The sequence below is a fragment of the Diplotaxodon limnothrissa genome, linkage group LG3, assembly GCF_057381915.1.
Source record: "Diplotaxodon limnothrissa isolate DT_005_m linkage group LG3, D_limnothrissa_male_GT1.1, whole genome shotgun sequence".
In the NCBI taxonomy this organism is placed as follows: Eukaryota; Metazoa; Chordata; class Actinopteri; order Cichliformes; family Cichlidae; genus Diplotaxodon; species Diplotaxodon limnothrissa.
This window is the reverse complement of record NC_140598.1, coordinates 66,639,995-66,661,416: the sequence shown is the minus strand read 5'-3', so window position 1 is coordinate 66,661,416 and position 21,422 is coordinate 66,639,995. Positions and strand designations below refer to the sequence as shown.

The 21,422-nt window shown below is 39.0% G+C and overlaps 1 protein-coding gene across 13 annotated transcripts in view; it reads left to right on the top strand.

Moving 5' to 3' along the window:
- Nucleotides 1–21,422, top strand: part of ablim2 (actin binding LIM protein family, member 2) — a 96,486-nt gene that overhangs the window by 65,028 nt on the left and 10,036 nt on the right. For 8 of the 13 annotated variants that reach the window (XR_014905447.1, XR_014905448.1, XR_014905446.1 and 5 more), the window contains 11 exons: nt 2,923–3,000; nt 3,123–3,266; nt 4,051–4,083; nt 4,823–4,940; nt 5,832–6,101; nt 6,725–6,796; nt 10,607–10,714; nt 12,304–12,357; nt 17,530–17,567; nt 17,756–17,855; nt 17,933–17,991. Coding sequence is in view for 1 of the 13 variants with exons in the window: in XM_085349752.1 (XP_085205878.1) it covers nt 2,923–3,000; nt 3,123–3,266; nt 4,051–4,083; nt 4,823–4,940; nt 5,832–6,101; nt 6,725–6,796; nt 10,607–10,714; nt 12,304–12,357; nt 17,530–17,567; nt 17,756–17,855; nt 17,933–17,991 (1,074 nt within the window). In the remaining 12 variants the exon portion in view is untranslated. The remainder of the gene's footprint in view (nt 1–2,922; nt 3,001–3,122; nt 3,267–4,050; nt 4,084–4,822; nt 4,941–5,831; nt 6,102–6,724; nt 6,797–10,606; nt 10,715–12,303; nt 12,358–17,529; nt 17,568–17,755; nt 17,856–17,932; nt 17,992–21,422) is intronic. The other 5 variants (XR_014905455.1, XR_014905451.1, XR_014905454.1 and 2 more) reach the window with 4 other exon arrangements.

Here is a 21,422-nt window from a genome sequence, read left to right as displayed (position 1 = left end):
AACTGTTACGATTCTCCAAATATTTAATTTGCCGTATGATGGAAAGTTCACTCTCTCTCATTCAACTTGTGACTTAAACATCATCGGTACTGATCCCAGTACAGCTTCACTAATACAGGCACTGCGCTCTCTGTGTTAAGTAGGTATTTGCTGTTTGAATGTTTGAGGAATTAAAATGTGTTCTTGTATTGTTTGTGTTAAACAAAATGCCCCTGTAATAACAGAAAAATTAAGTTATGCAGAAGTGGAATTAAAAAGGGAGATGAGAAGATTTAGATTCTCTAGCAAACTCACCTCAAACTGTCTTTTTATATAAATAAAATTGATAGAACCTTTAGAAGTGATACTTAGCATATTTCTGAACTTTTTACTTTTTACTCCTGCTTTGAGTTTTTATGCTAAGCTAGGCTAACCGGCTGAGTCTGAAGTGTGATCATAACATCAACGCTAACTGTTACAATTTACGTACACTCGTGTATGATACGGCTTAACCAGGTTGATTGTCATGAAAACAGTGTTGGAGAATTACAGTTCACCATTTGTCTGCTAAATATTCAGCATTGGGTTAACATTACTGTCGTCCTTCTCCATGGTTTAGTTCCCTCTTGTTGCCATCTTCTAGATATTGTGTCTAACACATATTATCTTTTCAGTTATACTTTCAAGTGTGTTTTTTAAGTTTGAGTGTTTGCAATATTTATATAAAGCCATTGGGACTGTTAAGGCATGAACAATAATGCAGCAATACGGTAAACGCCATGTACATCAAACAAACGAACAAAATGTTCCCCAAAGGTAGTTTAAGGAGGAGCTTATTTCCATCTGTTTACAAATTACAAGCAACTTGAACAGTTAGTCAACGGTATAATGACACGACAGTGTCCCCTAGTGGTCATGGAAATTATGACGGGCACAAAGCAGGACTAACATGATGTAATTCTACAGATGTTATGGTTTCTCTTGGAGAGTAGTCTTATCTTGGATCTGATTGGCTGTTGGATGGATTTAAAGAAGACTTGAGAAAAGTATAACAGGAATGACTAGTAATCCCTGTTTTCTGCTTGTCCATGTCCACAGCTGGGCATAACTCTAACCTTAAAGGAGCACAGTTTTTGTAGAGAGGTGATCTGGATGGATGGGCGAGTTGACATATAATTGGACTTTGACTTTAATTCTGTTTTTTATTATTACAATGTTAAGGTTTAAAGCTGTACTTTTTAAAACATGACTGTGATACGACTGTGGTCTAGCTTGACTTATTTCACTGTAAATGCAAAACTTTTGGGGTTTGAGTTTAAGAGGACACTTCTCTGGGAAGACGATTGTTTTTACTATTTTTTATCAATAATGATGAAAAAACATGCAGCAGTTGAAGCAGCCATTCAGGATAAGACGTTTATAGGATTTTCTGTGTTGTTACATTACTACCCTAAAGAAAAGAAAGGGCAGCTTTGAATAATAAAAAAATGTATATGATATACGTATACATATGGGTATCGGTCTGATACTGACGTAAATTACTGGATCGGATATCGGAGAGAAATAAAAAATGTAATCCGATCCATTAAATATCAAAAAAGCACCTCACAAAACTTGCGACATGGCGTAACTCTGCTCATAACCGTAGCACGTGGCAGCAGTGTGCGTCACGTGATAGAGCAGCTGTGCGTATTTGTAGCCTCGCTAACAATCCGGCATTTCATCTCCGAGGAAGTTATCCCAGAGAGAAGTAAAGCAAATGTGTAAGTTCATCTCTGAATGTTTATAAAGAATTCCAGCGTTAAGCTTAACAACGATATATGGAGCGACTGCCTCTCTCCCTCCCTCTCCTGCTGCTACTTCAATCATGAAACTGATTAATGATCAGCTGATCGGCTTTTCTGTCGCGAGTCCGTCTCTCTTGTTTGTGTGCTTCTCGCCAGAAAGAGGAAACCAGCGGCTGAACAACAGCAGCACGTTTAAGCTTGATAATCTGTTGTTAGAATTTATTTAATATTACTTTCTACACCAGGATCTTTTTCTACGTAGCTGACGGCTGGTAACTGTGCAGGGGCGGATCTAGCAAAGTTTAGCCAGGGGGGCCGATAGGGCATGAACAGGGAAAAGGGGGCAAAGACATACTTTTCTTTCTTATTCTCATTTAAAATGTCTAGCTTTTAATAAATAATTATCCGAATCTTACACCCAAAGATTTAATCTGATGTAAAATGTATAGAAGTCCATTACTGTATATAGTAACTATTAAGTCTAATATACCCTAGTAAGCTATAGTACATAGAAATATGTTGAATCTATTTAATTATTCTTCAAAAATAATTGATTTCTGTGCATTTTTTTTCACACTGCATCAAATTAAAGTTGATTACGTCAATTAAGCATCATGAGGTGGAGGGTGGGGGATGGTTCCCTATTTTGGGGGGGGGGGGGGGTTTAGAAACCTATTCGTTAGGTTGCTTACTCTTTAAAATACCAGAATAGGGAGGATGGTGCAGGTTTAAGTTTATTAGATTGATCAGTGTTGCTGAACTATGAAATATTTTGGGTGCAGTGTATTTTTTGCATACAGGTATAACAGAATAGCTTTAGTGGGGGTTTTTTTGTTTGTTTTTTTTACTTGAGTATGAACTTATATAAAAAGCAGCAAGATATTAAAAAACAGTTTTATTGATTAAAAAACACACTATATCGGATTCATATCGGTATCTGCAGATATCCCAATTTATGATATCGGTATCGGACATAAAAAAGTGGCATCGTGCCATCTCTAATAATATCTTACTACGCATGAGTTTGAATGGATGGCAGTAATTACATGAATGCCACCTTTCTTAACCTGTCATAATTCAGTGTGTTTAAAACTGCTGTGTGTGTGTGTGTGTGTGTGTGTGTGTGTGTGTGTGTGTGTGTGTGTGTGTGTTCCAGGTGACCCGGACTTCATCAGAGAGCATCACCTCAGTCCCGGCATCCAGCACCTCGGGCTCTCCCAGCAGAGTCATCTATGTAAGACTGCATCACCTCTATTCACCCTTAAGGGAGCAACAGATGACTTTTGTACCTCTGTGCTCCTCCAAGTGTCAGTAGGATGCAAATAAAAACTAAATCTGTCTCCTGTCTGCTGCCAGGCCAAGCTAGGAGAGGAGATGCTGGACTACAAGGACCTGGCAGCCCTTCCAAAGACCAAGGCCATCTATAACATAGATAGGCCTGACATGTTGTCTTACTCTCCCTATGTCAGCTACCCATCTGACGAGAGGCACTATGGAGAGGTAACTCCGACTCCATTTTCATTCGCTGCTGTGATGAAGTTTGTCACTAGTAATTCTTATGGTTTGTCATGACTCCGTTATGAGAGTAGAACAATACTTCTATAAAACAAATTTAAGTTTCAGTAAAATTGTAACTAAAGGGGTTTTAAATGGCTCAGAAAGCAAGTAAACATAACTTTGGTACAGTAACAAGAGTAAATGGAATTCACTACACACATTCTTACCTGCTTAACTGTTAATGAGTGTCAGCCAGAGACTAGCCAAATATGGGCGATATGGAGCAAGTGTTTCTGTCCTGATATTTTTTGTTAAGGTGAATTTGAATGTATGCAGCATATATCCAGACTTAAACTGAAAACCAGAGGAATGTGTCTTTTTTCTAACGATTTAATACATCCAATCATCCTTTTATCTCTAAAGAACTGATTTGTTCACAGGTTTCTTTCTGTCTCACTCCAGTGAATGAATGCAATTTGAGCGAGAAACCTTCCTTGTGTCGCTTCTTCCCTGTCTTTTCGTTTTATTCTTCACCTTCCTCATCCTCCATCATCGCAGTGAAGTCATTCATTAATGCCACACTGACGCAATCCTTTGCAGTTCAGCCACAGCTTCACAGCCCTGGCCTTATAAGCCGAACTGTAAACTTCCTCATTCACTCATTAGCAATGTCCTTGCATTTGGACATCATTGCTCACTCCCACTCTCATTGCTGGTTGGTTAACTCATATATTCTCACATATGAGTTTTTCCTAATCATTGGCTCTTTCCCCATTTTCATTTGCAGTCTCCCCAGCTGCTTTCTCCTACTCCTACTGAGGTAATGTGATGCACTGTGTCTCAATGTGGATGTAAATCATACTTCATCAGTGCCTTCTTGTGTGCTTGTGTGTGAGTGTATGTGTTTGTGGACACAAACAAGTTGTTTGCCATATTTGGGACATAAGAGTTTTCTAGGGTAATTGACAGTTTTAAATGGTTTGTGGGATGTGTTTTAATTTTTGGATTATGTGCAGATATGATAACATTATACTATGTGTTGAGGGGGTAAATCAGCTGTGTTGGATGAAGGACACATCTAAAAGCTGCAGGACACTGGTCCCTGAGGCCTGGAGTAAAGCATGCTCTTTAGTTTCCCTGCCAAAGGCTAATATCAGTAGTGCAGGATTCATTTTCTTAGAGTCACAGTTTTTCAGTTTCAGTTCTTGGCGGATTAGTATAACAGCACAAGCAATAAAAATATATGTAATCAGATTGTTTTTAAAATAGAACATGCATGTTGTTTTGAAAGTTTGAAAAACATCCAAACCATTGGCTCCATTTGTTGATACATATTTGAAATGAGTTCTGCTCTTAATCATAACAATAAGCGCACACATTTCTCCTCACTCCTGTTATGTTGACGTTATGTTATCTTCGCTCCTTGGTGTGACTTGTGCAACATAACTCAGCTGCCTCACTATTAATATTTTAGAAATTTTTTCTCTGATGTTGAAATTAAGGACTGAGTGCATAGAATGTACTCACTCTGTTTTTATCTTCTGTGTTTGTGTATTCAGGGTGATGGGGAAAAATCACCCCGTCAACGGAGGCCATCGAGCCCCAGCTCTAACAGCTCCCTGGGGGGCTATGGGCGGTACACCCCGTCTCGTTCCCCTCAGAACTACAGCCGACCAGGTATTAGCAAAACCCCATAATCCATACATCACTGTGGCCTTATGAAAAGCTGAAAGGTCTTACTTTCCAATTATGTCCAGGTTTAACCTGTATTAGATCCAACAGTTTATGGCTCAGTCACACTAGACTAATAATAGGACAGAGGGTGCTCACTGAGTGCATTACTTTTTTATTTTTAATTTATAAATGGTTGTTTTTGGTTGTATTACTATATAAAAATAAAGTTGCAGAGTGCCACTGTTTTCACTCGGTCGACGCAGAATTAAGTAAAGTCCCAATACAAAACTTGCATTTGCACCATTATCAAGTAAAGTACAAGTGCATTAAAACTGCAGGGATAGTCTTGACAGAACTTGACAGAAATACCAAATTTATTTATTATTTAGAAAATCAAAGCCTCCAAGCTAGTTTAGTCAAACATCTCAAGCTGCGCTGTATCATATACATGTAACATGCTTTACTCTCGTCATAGACCAAACACACTCTCCCAACTTGGTGGTCTGTTTAAGCTACACATCTTTCTTACATGTTAATGCTGCTGCACAGCATCACTGCTTGCTATTTGAGCCCCTCCACCACCCCAGCGTCCACCTGTATGCTCTTCATCAAATCATTACATATGTTTAGCGTAGTTGCAGGTGTCTGATAAGATAAGCCTAGGAACTGTTTTCTTCTGTGTTCTGTAATGTATATGTATATCGGGCCTGTTTTTTTTTTTTGTGTGTGTATATATATATATATATATATATATATATATATATATATATATATATATTACTTTGTGGTTTCTTACCCTTTTTCCAAACAGATTTAAAGGCTTTAAAGAAACTTCGTATCCTAATAAGTTTATCATATGCTTTGTACTCTCCTGTGATTTGCTTGGATACCTAGGACCAGAGATATACCTTGCCGGTAGACACAGCAGCCAAGCTTTACCCCCAGCCCTCATGGGGGGCATTAAGTACCCCTCCACCTGGGCCAGGAACACATCCTCCCCACCCATGTACTATTCTGGTGGAGCTGAAGGGAGCAGTGGTGGTGGTGGTAGTTGTGGCAAGTACTCACCTACACCAACAGGTGGTAGTGCAGGCTTGTCTTTACACCTAAATCCCACCACCCTGGCTATGCTGCAGCAGCACAACTATATCCCTTACTTTAGAGGTATTAGTGACTAAAGACATGGTCCAATGCAGACAATGGACTACTTGCTAGAATCATTCCTGCTAAAATTTTAAAAAGAGAAAAATAATAAAAGCCAACTAAAAATCTATATATTTAAATATTTAAAAGAGGCTTTAACGTGTCCCAAAAGCTGGTTTCCAAGATGCCCGAAAAGAAGCATAGAAACCTGGTGATTCAGCAGCAAACCAGTCCTCTCTGTATTCGACTAAGATCTAAGGTCTTACAGAATGGAGTGCTGTGACCAATGACCCAACTTCGCATGGGTTTACCAACAGTTTAACCGTGTGCTGTAAACTCTCACTGTGTGTCTTTGAGGACCTGGATTTACCATAGACTTATGAGCCATAATGGGAATAGACTATACTGGTGTGAACTGCTGTAAACTTTGGGTCACTCATGAAACTTTATTTTCATTCTGTATTCTCACTGATTCTTGAACTAAAGCCATGAAACCACTGATGCGGTTTTCAGTGTCACACATCCCTGAAATCAACATCACAAACCAGTACCTTTCACATTTCCCTCGCATAATGTAACCCCTGCCCGGGGGCTTATTCAACAAGCTCGCTTTCCTTCATCCCCTGATCTCCCTCACCTCTCAGGGTTCAAACAGGACCCCCTACCTGACCCTAAACCTAGGACATCCCTGCATCTCAGTTTACCTCCTCCTAACGGTAAAGACAATAGCAGTTCTGTTCTCTGTGTTTCCTCTCCCTGTAGTGGAATGGATAGCAGGTTTTGTGATGTTGTGTTCTGGTATTGTGGTGTTAACAGGTTTCATGGGATGCATCAAGGCATATTTTTAGGACTGCTCCTTTTTTCTCATTCTGCTTGCCCTGTTCACTTGTGTCTGTGAATGTGGTTATTGTTGTGCATGGTTTAACTCCTTGTAGACCTGTTTGTGACCCTGATACATCTGGTATTAACTTTTAGAGAATGGTTAAGGGCGATTTCATCTTTGCACTTGTCTGTTCTGCCTAGCTTTGATCTTAGATCTAGTCTGCTATTTTTCTTGAATGATTGTCATTGTCATAATACAGTCTTTATCACCGTGAATTTGATATAAATCTTGAAGACAATGTAGGTTTTCTTACTTGATGATTGACAAAGGGTAAATTCCTAACACAGAATCATTGGAAAAGTCTATTGTGTACGTCAGAGATCTACATTGTGTCAGAGAGGATTAAGAGGATAAGTAGCAGCTTGGTGCTTGCTAATCAAATGCCGTACACTTGAATAGTTGGTCATTGGCAAGTGTGTCCAAAACTCAAAGCTCTGGCAGTTTATTGTTCAGTAGTATTCAGGTATATGTTAACACAATACCACAATCTGGGAGTGGAAGGAGCGCACACACCAGGAGCTACATCACAGACTCTATAGGTCTTGCTTAACATGTTACATGTTGAAGTTCATAATAGTACAATAAGAAAACACTAAACAAGTATGGCTTGTTTGGAAGGATGTTCTAAAAAGAACAGGCCAGCATGGCTTGGGTTTGCAAAGTTGCATGTGAACAAACCACAAGACTTCCGGAACAATATCGTTTGGACAGATGAGATCAACGTGGAGATGCTGGCCATAATGGACAGCATGCAACAGGAAAATGATCCCAACAGATTGGCTGAAAAAGAAAAGAACCAAGGTGTTGCAGTGGCCCAGTGAAAGTCCAGACCTCAAACTGTTAGATATCTTAAGAGAGCTGTGCATGAACAAATGCCCACAAACATCAATGAGCAGAAGCAGTGGTGAAGAGAAGCAGAAGAACATTTTTCTTAATAATGCGAGATAGTGATAAAGTGCTCATGTGCTCATGTGTGTGTTCAGTTTTTCACAGGACTGCATCAGGCCCTGTGAAAACTTTCTTTTTCATATCATTGCATCTGCAGATGTTGTCAATTTTTCCGCAACAGGACCCAATAAAATGTTCCATGACACGGTTTTAAAAAAACACTTGGCTTAATACCACCAGTAATCAGTTGATTCAGCAATAAAACCATAAACACAAACTAGTGCACAGTGAATGTGGAGTCTAGAGATATTCCCACCCTGACACTTTCAGGCAATCATACACGTGTATGTACTGTACCTGCTCCACCCAATAATATGAACATTAAAACTCATGTTAGCAGTGTTGTCTGCTTGTGCCTTGGGCTGCATTTGGCTGCTGTTTTAAACGTAGTTTTATGAGCACATCCATATTGGTTTAATGGGTAAATTAATGGGTAATTAGATAAGCTGCTAATAATTTTTTAGAACTATATAAATTTAAGCTTGAGAAAACTCTTGTAAAATGGCATTATGAGTTTGACCTTTCCAGTCATTTCAGCATTTAGCACTATCAGAGAGAGCCTAGTTTACTGATGGCTGAAGGGCATGCAAGGTCACAAATGCCCACTCCTTCAAAAGGCTGCACAAGGACTATTAAGCTCAAATATTTGCTTAGTAGTTTTAATTTTTAATGCAATTTGAAGATTACTTGTAGAGTGATTTAAGAGGTGGAGACACATTTTGCACAGAAAATCACGAGCACTTGGGCTGTGGTTTTTTTTTTCACAGTGGGGTGAAGAGGCTGAGATGGGAACTCTTTTATGGGGAAGATGAAAGAGAGGAGTAACACAGAAATGAAACAGACCAAGCAGACTGATCTGTAATTTGGGATCTGGTTTTCAGTTGCAGTGGCATGCAGCGTAGTGTTGCCTTAGAACTGCTGTTTGTCTTTATGCAACAGACTTGTGTTTTAATGATGTTTTATTGTAGTATTAAGACTTGCTGTCAGCTGCACTCAAGTTATCCAGAAGTTTTTGCTCTGTAGATTGGCCCCTATGGGGCAAAAAGTGTTTTGAAATGAAGTGACACTGATGAAGGATATTTAGGAAAGAACCTTGTAAGGATGAAAAATGCATGTTTTCGTTTTAATCCCCAGATTCCTTGTTAATGATCCCAAGCCATCTTTTATATCTTGTTTTGTGTTATTGGTTTTTGATTAATGAATGACTTTGCCATTGTGTAATCTGTTCAGATAAACTGTAATGCATCTCCTCCCAAACTCTCTTAGCCTCGTGTCTTAGCTCCAGATGTTTGTATGGATGTTCTGCCCTACATTTAGACCCGCACTAACAGTACTATTGTGTGTATGTGTGTGTTTAAGTGTGTGAAGGGGATCCACTTAGACTTGCGTGACAGTGATCTCATCCACTTGCATCCAGATCCCTGACGATAATTCCTCTGTGTCTAAGGGGAGAGACACAGTCTCAGTTCTTCCTCAAAGCTCTGGATGTAGAGTGTTTATTACTTTTGGCTTCACTGTTGTCAGTGACTCCATCACCCAGCCTGCTTGTGTTGTAACAGTGGGTGTGCCCTGGTTACGCAGCACCCATATGCATGCAGTCAGCAAAATGCATGTCACATTGTTACACTTAGCACATGGAAAATGTTACGTGATGAGAGGTCATCCGCCCTTCAGGCTATGATACTGACTTTTATTGTCTTTTTTACATTTATATTATAAGGTAAAGACCCTACAATAATAAGGTCACTTATAATTCAAACAAAGATTTGTAGTAGATGTGTGGTAGAAGCTTTTCAACAGCTGTTTCCAAACATTTCGGAGGACTTTCTGAAACCACAGAGTAGCATAGGGTTGACAACTCTGACGGCTTTATATGTTCCAAGTAAATCGCTTGATTGGTTTTCAATAATGACTTCTACGGCATCAGAATAAACAAACTAAAAACAAGTTCCTGCTGTCCTGTGCAGAGTTGCAAGAGGCCTTTTCTATCTTAATGTGCGAGCCCTCTGACATGGCAGACATGTAAAGAACTCTGTGGACATCCCACAATTGGTACTTTTAAACTGGCCTCATACGTTGACATACTTTAAAGAAAACTCTTGAATTAATAAAGTTTTGTATTAATGTCTTTATGCGAGGTAAATTTGACATGTAGCGTAAAGCTGGCAGTAAGACTGAAAAAAGAGTAATAGAAAATGCCAATCTGAATCCTACAGGCTGAGATGTAAGTGGCCTAAGATAAATGAGCATCTGAAACTCTACTTTGCATTTAGCTTCTTAATGATACTTTGAAAGGAAAGTACACTAGGCGACAGACATGTCTTCCTGTGCCTGGGAATCCCAGTAAATATCTAAAAATATCTCATTTGGGCTGATGAACAACATAGTGTAAGATTATTTAACATTAAAGTGCTAGCAAGAATTATTTATAAATCTCATCACTTAGCAGGTAGAAGACCCAAATAACATCCCACAAAAATTTGATTATTCAGGATATAATGAATACAGACACTGTAAATGGCTGGGTTATCAAGTCACTGGATAAGGTATTATAGTAATAGCTGCATGTCTGAGCTGTATAAGTAACCTTACCATAATACTGTTTTCTGCCCCCCCCCCCTTCCCTTTTTTTCCCCTTCCTTTCCCAAAACCTTTCCCCTTTGCCTTCCATACTCAATGCCCTCCACGTTTGGAGGTAGTGAAAGCGGTCGGAGTACCCCCAGCTTATCCACCTATTCCGATGGCAAATCTCCCTCATCTACTTCTACATACGTGGCTGCTCCCCGGCATTTCCACATACCAGGTAGGCCATACAGGACTGCTTAGCTCACAGCTCAGCCTACAATTTTCACATCATACCGCTTTAAACAATAGGCCATCATTAACTGTAGCCATTATAGAATCCTGATCAAACTAAACTAAACTAAACTTGCTGTAATAATCTGTTGTGAACTTAGGTGCAGGTTAGATTAACTGCAGCAAAGTTAAAATCTCAGCCAGTGGAATTCACACACTTTGGGTGTCTAGTTTGTCTTATTCATTTATTTATTTATTTAGTTATATAAAATGAAATTAATTGATGCAATTTCTTTCCAGTAATTTGCACAGAAAAGCTTTTGACACTATTAAGAAGATCAAAGACATAGAGCTCAATTATTATTTGAACAAGTGTCAGTGTCTCTATTAAGCCAGTGGGTTCTTCTAAATGGCCCGAATCAGCTTGATGAATGCCACCAGTAAATAACTATGCCATCACAGCAGAGGAAAGTTTGTCTTTACCTGGACGGAAGGCTTTGAGGACCAGGCAATTGGTAACATTGGCAAGATTCTTCTTACTCATAAGAGAGACACTAATTATAATTTTCACAGGATTATTATGGTTTTTTCATGCAGACTATTTTAGCACATTACTTCTTTATGTTCTGTTAGGCTCTTGGACTTTAATTCACAGTGTTCTTACTGTTTACTAATTTCAGAATAACTGCACAGAAATAATCAAACAGCAGTGACACAAGAGCCCAACATTTAGAAAAGCAGTAACATTTTAACTGTGTTGTCTTCGCTGTTTCTCAAAGAGGGAAATGGAAAAATAATTCCCATTGTCAATTATACTGTCAGTCATGGAGAAGGGGGAAAAAACCCTCATGCTGGAAGCAAGTTATCCACTTCATGGCTTTCACAGTCATTGCTTTTATATGGATATTGTTTCAAATGCTGACAGGCACTGAAACAATCCAGAGAAATGACCAGCATCTGTTGTTTTATTGTGAGTCCTGTTTCTGCCGTGTCTTAATGTGTGACAGTCGTTACTAAGCATCTCCATCAGAGGCCTAGACAGGTTCACTGACACTAAGATGGATTAGATCAGCTTTAGGGGATAACACACAGTCCTCATCATTCTGCAGAGGTCCTTTATCGAGCACTGCAGTGTTTGCAACAATTCTTGAACAAACCTTCAACTTTGGGCTTATGTTTAATGTTTATGTTATTAATTTAGATGCCATTTTTTAATGATTTTATTTGACATTTTCTCAAATCTGCTAATACAAGTGGACTTTTTGATGCCAGAGGATTATGTGTGGCTGCTGATTTTAATCTTTTAGTATCATTCAATTGTTCTGCATCAAATGACCCGCCATTCCCAATAAATTTATGTGTTTTGAATATGTTGCATGAATTTAAAATTGCTGATTTATTTGAGGTGCCAAAATGAAAATGACAAATGACTTGTGTTGAATCAGCTTTCCTGTTCCCCCGTTTGCTTCTTAAATATATCTCATCCCGCAATAACTGCTAACTCATGCTTCTTTTTCTCCATTTTCTCTTTCTTTCTCTACCCTGCCCATGTTGGCTTCTTCCATTTTCTTTCTTCTGCTCTGTTCCCATCTTCAGAGACTATGGTCAAAGATAATATCTATAGAAAACCCCCCATCTACAAACCGCATGGTACAGTCCACTTCGTCCTTAACGCTTCTTTATCTGGTCTGGTTTCTGCACGATGTGTTGCATGCTGCCCGTCAGTCATGTCATTCATTCCAGTTCTCCTCCTTTATGTTCTAAGAACTGCGCTTGTCTAGAAGGCTCTATGGATCTACATGCATAGAACTGGTGTACTTCACCCAGAATCCATGATTGTTGAACAATTGGATGGTGGGCAATGCTATGGCAATTTAACAACAAAATATAATAATAATTTTAAAAAACCCTCAAAGTTTCTGATCAAACATTTTAGGTGTGAGTTACATGATGCTACCTACAGTATGACCCTTCTCTGAGAGCAGATGGCCTTGCTTTTACTAAAACCCAATCGGATATTCTGCAGTGTAAAGGTGTGGATGACACGTCTCTTAGTTTAAAGGCTTACAGATGCAGAATATTGCCGTGGATCCCAGAGAATTCCTGTAATCCAAGCAGTGTGTCATGAACAGTGTTGGTCAAGTTACTTGAAAAAAGTAATCAGTAACTAATTACTGATTACTTCCCCAAAAAAGTAATCCCGTTACTTTACTGATTACTTATTTTCAAAAGTAATTAATTACTTAGTTACTTAGTTACTTTTTAAAAACACGATTTACAACCTGAAGAGGTGATAAAGCGATAGATCTTTCAGCCCAATTCTACTTTTTCTACATAACCCATCATACAAAATGTAATCAAATTTAAAAGTCTCCTTTTTTAAAACTTGTTTTATTAGTTTTAATCTTTTAACTTTATGCATCAAGCAAAAATTTAATTATATGCAACATTCTCTGACTTGAATAAATTAGTTTAACATTTAAACCTATTTTCTGCACATTCCAGCACATAAAATAAAATATTTTTTGTGTTTACACTCAGTCTTTCAAATAGATGCAAGTAAAACACAGCAGAAAATAAATAAAGTCAAAGACTCAGCGGTCCTGTTGCTCTATGTTCACCTGTAAAGCAGGAGTTGGGTAGGCGGAGGTTTACCCTGGTGCAGGTGTGCCGCAGCGGTCAGTGGAAGAATCCGCGAGTTTCTCTGTGAGTTTCCCATTACGTCATTGCGCACTCAGTGCTTGCTTGGAAGTTTAGGGGTTTTTTTCACTGTAAAAAGAAGTTTTCTTCCCACGCACGATGGACGCTAATGTTTTTGTCACTTTTTATGGAATCAAACTTAAGGTAAGGTCAGTACTTCCACGCTTTAAACGCTGCACCCTCATACTCTCTCCCACAATCGATATGTGATCCATTGTTGATCTGCACACAGCTGTTGTCACTAACAGCGCACTCGCTTACGTCACTGTCGTGAGACATTCTCGCAAAAAATCATGTTTTTAGTAACGCAGTAACGCAGCGTTCCTACGGGAAAGTAACGGTAATCTAATTACTGTTTTTGCAATAGTAATCCCTTACTTTACTCGTTACTTGAAAAAAGTAATCAGATTACAGTAACGCGTTACTGCCCATCTCTGGTCACGAACAATGCAGTTTGCATTTCATTGCAACACAACAGATAAAATTCCTGCTGAAATGTCAAACAAAAAATGAAATGTATGATTTAGGATAATTTATTATTCTGGATATTTACTGTTTAGTTTCTATATAGTTTGAATGCCTTTCTCCATTATTCTGTTACTTTTTGTTCCTTTAAGGAGAAACAAGTATTTAATGTACCTCTCTATGTTAGCCAGCGTTTCAGAATATGCTAACATGTTTGCCTAAAATTGCTTAAAAACTTCTATGACTTGTGTTCACTGTTAACGAAATCATTTACCGCAGGCTTTTGGGAACTATCCCATTTAATGATGGTACTGGCACCTAAAGGATAGAGTATGTTAAATACAGTGTTGGTCAAGTTACTTGAAAAAAGTGATTAGTTACTTTACTACTTATTTACTTACTTAGTTACTTTAAAAAAAAAAAACACTCTGAATAGGTAATAAAGCAAAAGACCTTTCAGCCCAATTCTACTTTCTCTACATAATCCATCATATATAACGGAGTCAAATAAAAAAATGTATTTTTAAAAATTGTTTTATTAGTTTTAATCTTTTAACTTTATGCACATTGCATTAAGAAAAAAATATAATCAACAGTCTTTGACTGGAAGAAATTAGTTTAACATTTAAACCTATTTTCTGCATATTACAACATATAAAATAAAATAATTTTTTATGTTTATACTCACTCTTTCAAATAGATGCAAGTAAAACACAGCAAAAAAATAAATCAATCAAAGAGTCCTGTCGCTCCTAAATCAATTTTCATCTGTTTAAATGGTAAATGGCCTGCATTTGTATAGCGCTTTTCTAGTCCATAGGACCCCAAAGCGCTTTATACTACATTCAGTCATCCACCCATACATTCACACACTGGCGATGGCAAGCTACATTGTAGCCACAGCTGCCCTGGGGCGCACTGACAGAGGCGAGGCTGCCGGACACAGGCGCCACCGGGCCCTCTGACCACCACCAGTAGGCAAACATGGGGTTAGTATCTTGCCCAAGGATATTTGGCATGCAGCCAGGATGCAGCCTGGGATCGAACCACCGACCTTCTGATTAGTGGCTGACCTGCTCTGCCACCTGAGCTACAGCCACCCCAGCGGTGGCTGTTTAGCAGGAGTCATGTCAGTGGGGGGATCCGGGGATTTCTCTCTGAATTTCACATTCCCGTGGCAGCGTGCTTGGTCCTCGCTCAGATTTGAAGTTTAATTTTTCGCTGTAGAAAGAGGTTTTCTTCCCACGCAGAGTGTACACTAATGTTTTTGTCACTTTTCACGAAATCAAACTCAAAGTAATATCAGTACTTCCACGCACTCCATTGTTGATCTGCGCACGTCTGTTACCACGGACGTTGCATGTTCGTGCATCATTGTCATGAGACACTCTCACAAACAGTAGTAGTGACGCAGTAATGCAGCATGCTTAGGGGAAAGTAACAGTAGTAGTAATCCCTTACTTTACTCGTTACTTGAAAAAAGTAATTGGGTTACACGTTACTGCCCATCTCTGGTTAAATATCGGGGAGTCCCGATCAAACATATATACACATTTGCTAAATCAACATTGTTCAGTATATGTCAGGTTATCTCTCGTTTGGGGTCTGTAGGTAACATTGTTTCACAATGTTATAATTTTTTTTTTTTTACCAATTTTAGAAATACCCCTAATTTCAATATCTCACACAGTGAAACATTGATTATTCATCTTCCTAATCCAAACTATGTGGGAGTGGAGCTGTTTGGGATTTGGGCCCATGGGTGTTTTTTGCTCATCCTGTTCCTGCATGTGTGCACTCATTCCACCAGCTCATTGGTTGGTTTCATTGGTGATGCTGTAACTGTGTGTACACTGTGAATGGTCAGGCACATGAATCATGTTGTGTTAGTCTGTTCGGTTAGTATGGTGACGTGTCTCTGTGTGTCTCTACCCTAATCATTGTGTTGTGTACCTAAATTATATTTTTGGTCTACACTTCTAGTAACCCTAGACTATGTTGCATACTTTAAGAAATCTAGTCTAACTTCACAGGGTCACCCAAAATGCATGAACACGGGACTCCAAGGAGCTAATGTCACCACTACCACACAAGGATATCATCATCACTATCAACAAGTAACAGTGACATGTAAATCAACTGAGCTGGCTTTTGACAGCTAGATTGGAAGCATTCAAGCAGACATTAGATCACTGACAAAGTGTACTGTTTGCCAAAAAAAGAAAAACAACTTTACTGATCTCCTAACTGCCTTTAAACTTGTGATGTGTTTTAGCTTAAGTTCATTTTCAGTGGGCTACACCTACTTTGTGGGAATTGGATCCAGTTTTTTTAGGGCTCATCTCTAAAGTTTTAATGTTTTACACACTCTTGCATATGAATTCACATAACATCATAATGTCAGTATGTCAGAAACATCACAAATAGCTCCACATGCTAATATGATAAGTTTACAACAAGGCTGTGACCAACACATTTTAAGATTTAGTTTCTCTTGGCCCCACAACCTGAAGATGTACATTAATTAACACTGCATTGGGCTATCAAGTGCCTATACTCCTGAAATTGTCTTGTGTTGCAATGCATTCTAATAAAACAGCTACTAGCCTGTTCCTCACTATGACCTCAGTCACACTGGCTTAGATACCATCTTTTATGGCCCTGCCAACCAAGATGAAATTTTATGAAAACACTAGCGCAGAGATAATAAGTGTGACGCAAATAATAAAAAGAGAATGTTTGCCTTTAGAGTAAAAGTTGTGCGTCACAGTTTTAACTTTTACTGCGAAGTTCTTTTGATTCTGGTTTGTGTTGCACCTGTTTTTGAGTCTCTAACAGCAGCCTCCACTAACTATTCTCCAATAGATATTTTTCCCAAGCAATCTGTGATTGCCAGGAGGTTGCCAATTGGTCCCAAGCCCTTTCTGACAGAGGTCATGTTGAAAGTTTTGCTATTCGGCGTTGCTTTTTTCAGAATTGTGAAATCGTTAACAGAGAGATTAAGGATAAGTATATAACAATACTATTACTTATAAGTAAAAGTAATAAAATAATGTTGCACTTTGTGTTTTGCTTCCAGATGACGGTTTATTTATTTCAGTATTAACTACAGGACTGGAAAATTTAATTCACCAAATACAAAGAGTTGATTCTTTAGAGGAAATTGTTGCCCTCGGCCATTGACACATAAATTTGAAAGCTGAAGTTTGGTTCTTGAGTAAGATAGATTGTCAAAGCAACATTACGATTCTCTTCTGGCACAGTAATGATTCACAGGAGAGTTCATGGTCATCTGTCATTTAGCAAACTGGTTATAAATGTAAAAGAAATGCTTTTGGGGGGTCAGATCTAGCCATTTCTATCTATCCTCATGAGACAAGGGATATACATACAGAGTTTTATGGTGACTAGACTTGTAGATGGTCAACAAGCCAATGTCCCACGGTGTACAGTGTAATCCTTTAGTTAAAGTATGAATTTTCTCCATTTTTGTAACATTGTGCTTGTGGAGCTCCCTGTGGATGCTCTCTGTGGCCGATGATGTCATGCAAAGGGGTCCAGGGATTACTATTGGTGTTAATAGTGCAGCACAAGGGAGCCGAGAGAGAGATAATCCAGCACAACTGTCACGTCATGTAACATCTGACTGTTTTACAGCTTCTAGAACATCTTGGCAGGATGGTGAGGATAGCAAGGTGGGTCTGTGTGTACAGTTTCTGTCTTTATCCGTCTTTCCATATCTGTCTCTCTTCAAGTCATTTTCTTAAACTTTACAAATGTTGTACATCCATTCACTAATTTACTAACTCATACTATGCCATCATCCATCACCTCTTTCCATCTTTCTGTCCTTTTCTCTCTGTCTCTTACTTTCTCCTTGTAGAGGACCAGTTGGATGATTTTGAAGAGTGAGATTGATGGTCAGATCGACATCGACCCCCGCAAATCAACCTGCAGTCTGCCCACTGACACTTCCCAACCTAGTGAGTATCTATTAACAAGCTAGATGCTGAACTAGAGCTGACATAAATGAAAATAATTGTCTTTGCTTTTTTTTTAGATTTCCCTTACAATAAGTCTGCATCTTTACCTGGCTATGGAAGAAACGGCATCTACAAGGTGAGCAGACAGATTCTGATATAGAATGGCCATCAAGATGCACAATCTCAGATCTTTGGTAGATCAGCCAAAGATCTTATTTTAAAAGTGTCTAAGAAAGTCAGGTTTAATTTTTTAACAGGACCTGTGTTACTGAGACTTAGCACTGGAAACTCCGAACACTGAACAGTTAACGGTTGATGCCTAGCACCAAACCAATTCACATTTACAGATGAGATGTCCTCACCATAGTTTGGTGCTTCATTAACGCTACAGTCGCACTAGGGAAAACAGTGATTGGAGACTGGAGCATGACCAGAATTACTGTGGCAATGTGCAATACACTTGCAGTTTTGTTGCCTTTCAAGTGGTTACTTCGAAAATGGAGACCAGGTTTGTGACCACTCGCAGTCATTGCTGTCTTCAAAGCTATTTTTGTGCCTCAACATGGTGACTGGGATAAATCAGCAAAAATCACAAATATTTTACCGTCTGTTGCAAATTTCATGCACACAAATTCACATTAATTACTTACGCTCAGTGATCAGTGAAATTTTCACAGATCTGAAACAGAATTTCCTTCACAAATAGTGACAGTAACTGTGAAATGACAGACTTTGCTTGTATGTAGGAATACCAGCTGACTCAAGTCCCCTCTGGCAAAGAGAGGTAAAACAGACAAGCTGCGCTTACTGGCACAGAATGACTCAGATTAACTATAACGTGTTGGAATTCTGTTTGTGTTTTTAAATTAAAGCAGTAATTTTCAAAACCTTGTCAATGGTTCTGATACTGACTGCAGTCGGTTCAAGTCGGAGCATAGTTGTTTAGAGACAACTTGCCTTCTACCAGGCAACCTGGCAAACACTTCACATTGCAGTCACCACAACTACTTGTGATCAGTGACCAGATTTGAAAAAATGCATTCAAATCAGTACCAACAATGGCTCCTACTTGCAATGAAGTTGCCATCCTGTTTCTACTATAGTTTAATTGAGCAAATATAGAACAAATAGATGTCTGGATCTGACAGCTTTTGCCATTTAGACCACTAGCTGGTGCTGTTTCCCATTCAGGGTCTCCATTTCTATGTGATAACACCATGGCTCTATCAAACCAACACTTTCCAGCCTTGTATAGCCTCCCACTCACTACTAATCAACTCAGGAAACCTCAGAGTAGCATATAAACCATTTAAATGTTTTGCTCTACCTTAAAAATCAACCTCCCTTTCCCCACAGCTTTGGTATCAAATTTCACAGGGCCAGTCAGTACCATTCAGTCCACACAGGCAGTGCTCTGGTTTATTTAGGACTTTGGGGGTAGTCTATGAGCCACTGATGCAATATAGCTGCTCTCCCTCGGTGTTTGTTGATGGATAGAGGACAGGCAGACAAAACAGAACAGAAGAGGAAATGAAAGCTCAAGAGCCACAATAGAGTCATGGCAAACTATATTGAACTATTTTTCACATGCTGAAATTATTGTTAACATGGTGGATCTAGTGTGCTACAAGTACAATCAAGTGAATGAGACTTACTATCATCGGCTGATTGGAGAGTTTAGTGGTGCACAGTGAGGCCAGATGTATAAAGAGACTTGGATGAGATGGTACGCTTGACACACTGCCTGCACAGAGTTATAAGAACAGAGAAAAAAATGCATGATGATTGCAGCTGGCAGGGTTAACAACAGTGCAAGTCTGACGAAGTTACCTCTGGTCCGAGCGTGGTGTCTTTAACATGCTGAGTGATGTTGAAGCAGTCTAACAGTAACAAAAATTCTGCAGAAAAGGGGGAGCTGTGAGAGTCAGTATGGACAATCCCCAAGGAGTGTAGAGGGACACAAGGGACAAAGAATCCGATTATTAAGTGATGATGTGACGAATCCTACTTCCGGGTCTAAAGTAGTCTGCGTTTAATATGGCTTTTGTGTTGTTAACATGTTTAATGTTTTGTATTTTCTTCTATTTAATCTCAAAAAGCTCCTAAAAACAGTCAGTGATCACCGTTGACCTCCCTCGGCTTTTATTACCACTAATCATTTATTTAAGCTCAGTTTTTAAAACCTTAGGATGTAACTACAGCCCAGCCCATGCAGCAGTATATGAATGACTAACCTCGTATTGTGGATGGATTATCTCAGTTGTTCTCCTGGCTGAGGTTTGGTCTTTTTACAGCATCCTGCCATGCGATTACATTTGTTCCTGACCACCGAGAACACTCACGTTAACTTTTATCGAGTGGAAAAAAAGTTAGCTTGTTCATATTATGCTAACATAGCTGTGTCGCTAGCGGTCACGTAGCACATCATTATATACCAGCTAGCCAAACTTCAGTAACCCTACAAATGTCACTGCTGTTTAGTTTTCTGTCTTCATTTATGTTGGAAGTGATAAGAAAGCTGTACGTTTTAATTTGTTTCCAAAACCCCGCAGTCAGGACATGCGATATTGTATTTAGATGGAAGCTAGCGAGCTAACTTCCTGCTAACTTCTAACTCCATTAAATGTCATAAATTCCGTTTTCATGGATGCCTGGATGTTAAACTCAGTTGTTACACCTGGTAGAGCAGAACGCTGATCATTTTATTAAAGATGAAAGACTTTAGACAGTGTTTTAACTCTCAGTAATGCCACAGTGATCATTTGATATATGGACCTGCAGCAGAGTTTAGGCCCAGACACGGCTAGTGACGTCAGACTGAACGATCGGATAGCTCAGAAATAAAGGTAGTTGAGGCTCTTGGGGATGGTAAACCTGAACTACCTGCAGTTGCATAAACAGCCAATCATAGTAATAACACCATTAACACAGACTAGTGACCCCAGGATCACAGAATGGCAATGAAGTTTGTTCTGATGATGATATCGTCTTGTTGGTAGAGAACAGCTGGGATACAATGCTCACTGTACACAAACCTCTCTCGGGAACATAATGCACATAGAAGAGGTGACACATAAGTAGGAAAGATTTCATGATATCAAAGCATTCAGGAGAGAGGATAGGAATTCCAATACTGAATATTTAATAGTTACCTGTCATACTCTAATCATCTTTGACAGACCATAGTAAGCTAAGCATCCAAGGAGTTTCAATATCCTGGCAAGATAGAAGCATCTTGGCATCTGCACGTTGCATTATGGGAATATAGCTTTTATATTCCTCTGTAGAGTTTTTTATGAGACAAAAGACTGATCTTTAACTAAGCTACATGCCAAATATTATGTGGACACTACTTATGTAGCTAAATAGATCTGACTTGTTGAGGAATGAACTTGAGACCTGGAGAGGTTGACCTTTGATGTCTGGTACCAAGGGAGCTAATAGTGATAGATTAGGCGTCTTACGGCACATCCCAATGAGATCAGGATGGGAACCTTTAGAGGCTGAGTAAATGCTTGGGCTGCTTGTCTCTTTCCTTGGACCATAATTCCTAAATGATAGTTTTAA